Source organism: Fundulus heteroclitus, chromosome 12 (assembly GCF_011125445.2).
Source record: "Fundulus heteroclitus isolate FHET01 chromosome 12, MU-UCD_Fhet_4.1, whole genome shotgun sequence".
Taxonomy (NCBI): domain Eukaryota; kingdom Metazoa; phylum Chordata; class Actinopteri; order Cyprinodontiformes; family Fundulidae; genus Fundulus; species Fundulus heteroclitus.
This window is the reverse complement of record NC_046372.1, coordinates 2,298,111-2,306,624: the sequence shown is the minus strand read 5'-3', so window position 1 is coordinate 2,306,624 and position 8,514 is coordinate 2,298,111. Positions and strand designations below refer to the sequence as shown.

Sequence of the window (8,514 nt, the reverse complement as noted above, 5' to 3'; positions counted from 1 at the left end):
TTCCCTTCTTTGGTTTTATTAAACACCAGCGAAATGAGACGGTAATTCTGTAAAAAGGTACAAGTGTCACACAGAAAGCAACATATGGAGACAGCGGCGTGAGGTTCAGATGAAACGGTGTTCATGGCAAAACACAAACTTGTCATCGATTTTGCAATATTTAATCCAAACTGATCCAATCAAATCAGGTTAAATTTTTATTTAGCCTGCCCAAAAAAAAATAACAACAACCTATCCAATCAGCTGTCCCCATACTTACATTCCGACCAATTTTTAAATGTGTACATTTAGACAGAAAAACAGAATTTAATATATAAATATAAAATAATGAACCCTGATTTTCTAACTGCAGTTTACCTGTTTATCTGCGAATACATCTGCCACTTGAATGTTAATCATAAAAACACTGAAACACATTAAAGATAGACTAAAAATATTTGTACTTTCAAGTTCAGCTATTCTGAAATGAGACTGATACAAATTTTCCATTTAGTTTCCCGAATTGGGTTCTGAAACAAAATATAATAAATCACAACTTAAAATGACACTAGGATAGAGGTAAATATGAAAGCTGATAATAAAAAAAATTATAATTATTATTCATTATCAAGTCAAGTTTCTTGGCATTTGTGTGTTTATTTACAGCATCAAAGAGTTTCCTCTAAACGACTTTTTCTGGTTGGGAAAACAGAATAAACTTTCTCCACATGATAAACCTGTGCTTGGCTATAATGATAGTTTAAAATCCCTTAAAATAAAATTTAGATACATCAGACATTTTACTAATGTCTGCTAAATAATCTGTTACCTGGAGAAGAAAATGTAGTGCTCTCCATATGTATTGGCACCCCAAGTTGAATGAATCTGCCTAATTGTTTTTTTATAAAAAGTCAACTTTTAATTTGCCAGAATTTATTCTGCGGTGGGCAGTGTTAGGGGATCCAGAAAAAAAATATCTCTAAAAATTTAAGCAATTTTTAATGTATTTCTACTTTACTTTTTTAAGTTCAACAGAGTTTTTATGCATTTTAAATTAGTACTTCATTGAATTTATGCTGAAGTACAAATACGACAGGAAACATAGGGCTATTTTTCTTCAAAATGAGAAGGACAAGAGAGCCAGGCATTCCAGTAAGGCAGATGTTAGCTTCTTTATTAGTCAGAAAATTACTAAAAGAAAATAGCTGCTCTCCTAGACTAGGCTAAATCTACAGAGAGAGCACTAGTTAAAAACAAAAACAACTGGAACACCGAAAGATGAGGATGGACAGAGACCCGAGTTAATCTCGCCATCAAGGTAATATTTTACCGCTCGTATACACGTCTTAACTAGAGGTGCCAGTAATTATGGAGGGTGCTGTGTGTGCATGCATTTATGCACATTCTGTACATAATCATCCATTCTTTTTGTATCCATTCAATTCCCTATCATCAGGATTTCCCCACTATTTGCATTGTTTAAATTGCACAGCTTTTCCTTTTCCTCACATAAATGTGTACATAAGTTCTGTTTTTTTTCTTTAATCTTGATAATTAGCCCTTCTGAGGAGCTACGGATGAATTACAGACTTGCTCAGTAAGGCACTTGAAGTGCTGCTTTCTGCATTCTGCTTATCCGGGTCTTTTTTTTTGTTGGTTTTTATTCAGATTTTATGCTCCTAAGAATCTCCACAAAGGCATGACTCCACCTAACGCTTTTCCTTCCGAGTGACATTTTGACTTGTTTTGGCTGCATGGGTATGTGGCCTCGGTCGTGTGTTAGTGGTTGGCTTTCTTTAGATGGCAAGTGCAGACGGGGTGACTGGAGCTGGAGCTGGGACCGGCGCTCTGCTGGACCTCCTCCCTCTGCTTCACCGACTCTTTGAACTTCACTTCCTCTCTTCTTTTTTCCACTTCCTCCGTGTCTCTGACCTTTCTGACCTCCTGCCGAGGCGACGATCTAACGTCCCTCCCCTTGTCTCCCACCAGAGCCTTGGAGGGCACGCGCAGGTGTTTGGGGGAAGCCGGACCCTGAACGTGGACCCTCTTCACGTGGTCCACGGCATACGGTTTCTCCTGAGGCTCGCTCGAGTTCTTGCGAGCTCCAGTTTTACTGGCGGTGTACTTCCTGGGCGGGTTAGGAAGGGGCTTGTAAGCTTCCAGCTTGCGCTTATGGCTCATGGCGAACGCGCAGCAAATGATGAAGACCAACACAATGAGAAGAGAGGTAACAACAATGATGATGAGCAGGTTCTCCTGCAGGAAGTCCACCACTCGGCTCAGGACAAAGTCTTTGAGGCGGATCATGGTGGTGGTGATGGTGTTGGTGAGGCTGGGAGGCTGAGTGGCAGCAGTGACGTGAACGGGCGCACGTGTGGAGAAGGAGGCGGGGAAAATGAGCTCCGGCTCGGCTCCGTCGCCGCTGCCGTCCATAGATATGTTGTAGAACAGAGGACTGCAGCGACACAGGCTGCAGCACAGCCACAGCAGAGTCACACAGGAGACGGGGAAAACCACACGGGACTTCATGATCAGCGGTGGGTCCTACAACAACAACAACAGCAAACAGGTTTTTAAATAGAATAGTTCAAAGGCTGGATGTCCCTGAAAAAAAAAGCAACTTAGTGAGTTACTCAAGATAGGCAAAAATATCCTCTGTGATCATAAAGCAGCAGACACGAGAGCATTAAAAACCACCGCGTTTCCAGTGATTGAATGAATGAGTGGATTAGAAATGGATTTCAAACATATATAGGCAATAAACGTTTAAAAAAGAGAAAAAAAGTAAAATATTATTTTGATAGTAAGGTGACAAATAACCACACCATGATAATGCAGATTAAAATGCAAAATAGCAATAAAATCAAACTGTCTGAGAAGTAATAGGCGGAAGCAAATGCTCGTCAAAACCTTCCCTCATTTTAACTCATCCTTTATATAGCTATCCTGTACACTATACATATTTACACGTATAATTTATTTAAAACACAGTAAACCAAGTTACACTCAGTGTATTCCCATTACCATCATTGCAGCTAAATTCTACAATTAGCCAAGCTAATGCTAGCCTTACTTTAGCCTAGTAGGGCTAGCTGTCCTAATAATGTAATCATTTAAGCTAATCTTAGCATTTTGTTATTTAATAGCACATTAACTGCTGTTAGCATAGCACACTGTGAGTTTCCTATAGCTAAGGGGTTATTTGTAGCAAATATTAGTAGGCTTGAAGTAGCTGAGGTGAGCAAAATAACCTATTTAGCACCAGATAATCATCTTGATAGCAAGATCCTAAAACTAGCTGTTAGCATTTTCCAAAAAGTGTAGCTGCTAAATTCACAATGTCTTTAAATGCCATAGGTGATTTATTTAGGCCAAAACAGAATCAGAAATGAATTGGCAGACACCATTAAAATGTAATTAGTTCTGATTTAGGGAACGGTTCAGACAGCTATGTCTTAATGTCTCAAAATCCTATTTGCTTTATCTAAATACAGCCTTACAGTGGTGTGCATAACTTTTAAACCATTACTTTTTCTTCATTCAGTGGAGCTAACCTGTCTCATAATATTTTAAAGTGGCTTGATCAATCTCCAGGCTGGCTTTGTGTAGGTCTTTCAGTCATCCCTTGGGCAATGACTACTTAATTTTTTTTAAAAAAGTTGCAGTTTGGATTGAACCGAGCTGTACATTGAGTCAATCTGATTCCGATTAAATTGTTTTGCAAGAATGAAGGACGTTGGTGTGGTAAATGGCTTGTACTTGTATAGCGCTTTAACTAGTCTGACTGTAGTGTAAAGCACCTTGTGGTCATCAGTCATTCACACCCTGGCGGTGGTGAGCTATGTTAGTAGCCACAGCTGCACTGGGGCAGACTGACAGAGGTAAGGCTCTGGCTATATATATATCGTAAAATTTTTTAGAAGTTTACATAAAATGATGTATCTTTGGAAGTCAAATATAAAGAACGGAGATATGACAAAGAATTTTGCTCCCAGCTTTGTTTCTTGGAATATACAGCTTTTAATAACTGTTTTGCGATCAAAGACCTGCACATTGTCTCCCTTGTTTAGATGAGATGTTAATTTGTGTTCGACTGGAGCTGCTTTGCTGAGCATGTGAAATACTGGTTCTAACAACTCTTCCTCCAGCTCCACTCTGGTTTGTCTGGGCTTTCTGCCTCTCCCGGCTTTGCACCAGATCTATTTCTGCAGACTCCAGAGTAGCCATTACTTATTTGGGGTGGAGACAGCGAGTTTGGCCTTATAATTTGTAAAGTAGAGGGAGGCCACCCATCCACCACACCAAAGCCAGGAGGAAGCTATATTCCAGTGGGAGCGCAGAGGCGTGGGAGACCTGTGGCTGTGGCCTCTATATTTACTCTGGGCACCAGCTGGTGCACACCCGCCCACAGCAGCTTAGACCTGAGGGAGATATTTCTGCTTCCAGGAAACCCTGCAGTTGTGAACAGAACAGCTGAACTCCCCAACCAAATCTTTCTTCTCAGTTTTCTCTGAAACGTCTCTTCCTAGCAAAGAAAAACTGCAGCTAGTGAATCTGCTATTATATTAGCTCTGATTTACTGTTAATGTAGTGTATAATTATAAAGTGCCGTGCTTGTAAAGACAACCCTCTAATCAGCGTCTTGCTGCAGTGAAGCTGCTGCAGCTTCACCGTGGACCCTTCCACTGCTTGTGTGGTCAAACATGCACTGTGTATTCTGCTGGACCGCATGCTGGGCTGGGTGTTCATCCTTGGATGTACAGCTATATAGGTCCGCTCTGCCCCTTCAGATCTGGTAATTACAGCTAAAATTACATTTCTAAAATATCGCTGCAGGGCTGGGAGTGCCACTCAGTCGCTATGTAAGAGCAGAGCATGCAGAGATCACATGTGGCACTGGTGCTCTATTACGGCGATGCTCCATTTTCTCAAAGTTTATTTAAACGTTTAAAGGTGTTTTCACGCTAGTGTGACACAGACTCAAGATTTACGTGTCTGGTTATGTGGCGTCGGTTCACTCACCACACAAGTTCTCCATTAATGTGTGCAAATGGTCAACCTCTTACAACTACAGACTACACTAAAAGCGGTTTTGATTTGGACTTGGTGGAACAGACTGACAGGAAGTTGCACAAGATTGTGAAGCAGACAAAAAAATGATGCTTTGTTTGAGAATATCTTCACAGATAAAATCGGAAAATCGCAGCAGTAATTTGTATTCAACCCCGTATACTTTAACGCCCCAAAATACAATCCAGTGCAATCAAGTTCCCAGAGACATCGCCCAATTAGTAGACAGAGTCCACTGGGGTGAAATTGAGTGTTGGTAAATATGCAACTAACTGCTCTGTGGAGTCATTGGAGGTTTGGAAAGAGTATGACACAGCTGCAGAATCTGTCTCCAGGAAACCTTTTTTTGTGGCTCACACAAAAAAAGGTGTGTGAGCCACAAATCTAGTCTTTATGGAAGAGGAAAGAAAACCAGAAAATGTCAAATCTAAAGTTTGCCACAAGCCACACAGGAAACACAGTGGAGAAGATGTGGCAAAAGTAGGTCAGTATTTCAGTTTTTGCAAAACCAGGGTGCAACATCAATACTGCAATAATACCTATAAAACAACGTGATGGGAGCACCGTGCTGTGGGGGAACGTGTTTATTAGTTGAAACGGTCCAGTCAATTATTTTGCTTTGAAGGGGAAAATGTTTAAAAATGCTGTTTAGAGACTCTCTCCAACCAATCTGACTGAAGTCGAGCTGTTTTTCAAAGAACTGACACTTCAGTCTGTTGATGAGCAAACCTAGTTGAGACACACCCAAAACTAATTTTACCTGTAATTGCAGAGAAAGGTGGTTCTACAGAACGGACTCAGTGATGGCATCCAGACAAACGCTGCGCTTTTCAAATGTTTATATGATGATGACGTAAAAATGCAAGAACTTTGTATATTTTTTCCTTTACAGTTATGAACTACTTTGTGTTGGGTTATTGCATATAATTCCAATAATGAAACAATAAAATAAAATAAAATAATAATAAATAAAATAATAATGATAAATAATAATAAAATAAATAAATAAATAAAATAAATCATATTTTTGGTCAATGGATATTTTTTGTATCATTTGATCTTTCACCCAGATAAAGGTAGTGGGGCTACAAAATCTAAATTCTATACAAATTGTTGCATTTATAAAGCAAAACTGGTCTAGGTTTAATCTGAGGTTTATCGAACCTATTCCAGCCTAAACAGTTTGACATTACAACCTCTGGTAAAAAATAAGGAATCACAGCTCTTAGAAGATGTTCAGTCAATTGTCGTATCAGAAACACGTGTAACTATTTTATTTAGAAGCTGAACTTTCGGAATTAGAAAAAAAACCTCAATGTTTTTCATCAGTCCAGCTCTGATATTCCCATTAAGCAGCTGCCAGATCAGCTTTGCATGATGAACTCAAACATCTGTATTTTTTTCAACACAAATTTTGATTAAATTGAGTTTTTGACTGTTTGCAGGCCGTGTCAATGAGAGGATCTGTCTTTCCCAAATAAATATTTTAGTGCTATTTGCTTATTCTCATCCTAAAATAATTTAATTGCTACAAAATCTACTTTTCATGTCAACTTGTGGATTTTGTTGACACGCAGCCGTATTTGAATAATAAGTGAAAATGTCCTTGCTTTCCTTCAGGCTGTCCTCTTTATATGCTTCACTGGGAAACAAGCTTCCTGCATTGTTTCTTTTTCTATTGCATATGCAAATTGCAAAACAATTTTCTTGTGTTTATCTCTGTTTCACATAAAAAGAGGTGCAACATCAGTCAATTTGTATGCTATGTTTTACAAAGTCAACATTATGGAAAAAGCTGTTTTATATCTCCATAAGGTGTTTTTAACACCTTGACAGTTGTGATTCCTTAGTTTTTTTTTTTTTTTTTATCAGGGGTTGTAATTTTTGTTCTTTATTAATGGAAAACATTTCAAAAAGTATGTAGCTTAAAAAAAAACTAAACTTTTGCACGTATGCCTTAAATTTTCAAAACATAAAAATCACATATGCAACTAGTGGGACACTTTTTATTCTCATTTTTTTGTAATGGTAATGTTTGTTTTTTTTTCAATCGGAGGCTACCCTTTATGTGAAAACAAGGTGGAGGACCTAAAATACTCATCTTCCAACAAATTAAATAAAACGGTAAGCAGTTGTCTAAATGATTCTATAAAAATACAAAAATACACATATTCGGCAATTAAGTTATCAATGCAAACAGTGAGGGTCTAATGAAAGGGACAGATGTTGAAAAATGAAGCATATGCAGAAAAAAGATTTGAAAGTTGAAATTTGAAAGATGTAACAGAATATTTTATTTCCCACACCAATGAATGTCAATATGTCCGTTTTGAATAAAAAGCTACTTTAGTGTCTGCAGTTTTTCAAACACAATACAGCATCAAGTTCATGTATTACCTTCAATAACATAAAAGTTCGGTAATAAGAGCTATTTTTGAGATTTGATGATTTATTCTAGGGTTTTATTTAATCCAATTGAGCTGAAAAATGAACAATCTGATAAAAAGAATATCCTCATATCTGTGCTTCTAAGTGAAACACAAGTTAAAGTTAAATACATACTTACCGACGGCCTTTTCCTTGATTTCTCTGATGGGCAAGCAGATGCAGTGCAGAACGGTTCAGACTGAAGAAAAATGAAGAAACGGAGCAACAAGATGAAGGAGAGAGTGAGAATATTTTACTCCTCCCTGCTAAGTTATACTTTTTTTTTTTTTTGGTCCGGCTCTAAAATGTCTCCTCGATGCAAATTGATGCCCAGCCCTCCATCCTCAGCGTCTCCTCCCTCGCTCTCAGCTTTCCATCATCGGTCTCCATCCAAGTTTATGCAGGAGCCATTTGGGACTTTTATTAGTTTTTGTTGTAATAAACCTGCTTATTTTTTATATGAGCATGAAAAATGAGCAGCTGAAATGGAAATCTATTTGTCTATTAAGAGTTCACTTTGGCACAAAATGCAGTTTTCTTTTATTTCAGCCCAAAGGTTGTCTGGGACTTCAACACGAACCGCTGCAGTGATGTTGCAGAAGGTGCGCAGGTCTCATGTTTTAGAAATGGTTATTTCTGGGTTTGTTGGGGCGAGTCTGACCAAACAATCCCTGCCTCCCACCAAGTCCTTTCTAATTAAGACTACGGTGATTACAGCCTTACTCTGGAATGCGGCGCAGGGAGAAAAAGCACCAGTTTCCTCCCAAAAACACAAAACTGAGTGAACATATAAACTTCGGGGCCATTTTTGGTGTCCTTATCTCTCAGCATGCAGGGTTTTTAGTTTGAGCTGTTCGTGTTTTCTTTTTCTCAGATATTTTCACAAGATTTTGGGTCATGAGCAAGGATCTACTGCCTCACAGAAAGCAAACCATTTGATTATATGTGCTTTACCTTTAAGCATACTGTTCTTCACTTAAATCCGCCACAAAAAGAGCTTTTCAATGGAAACACTTAATAATAAATAAGACAATGAAA

At 38.5% G+C, this 8,514-nt stretch overlaps 1 protein-coding gene across 1 annotated transcript; it reads right to left on the bottom strand.

Moving 5' to 3' along the window:
* On the bottom strand, positions 1-7,767 carry tmem119a (transmembrane protein 119a). Its single transcript, XM_012863389.3, has 2 exons — positions 7,616-7,767; positions 1-2,523 (listed from the first exon to the last, which is right to left on the bottom strand). The coding sequence occupies exon 2, from the start codon at positions 2,506-2,508 to the stop codon at positions 1,759-1,761; it is 750 nt and encodes a 249-aa protein (XP_012718843.2). The 5' UTR covers positions 2,509-2,523; positions 7,616-7,767; the 3' UTR covers positions 1-1,758.
* Between the last annotated feature and the right edge of the window lie 747 nt (positions 7,768-8,514).

Bases quoted from the DNA above. Each gene is read 5' to 3' on its own strand.
- tmem119a (XM_012863389.3), bottom strand. From the start codon at position 2,508: ATGAAGTCCCGTGTGGTTTTCCCCGTCTCCTGTGTGACTCTGCTGTGG.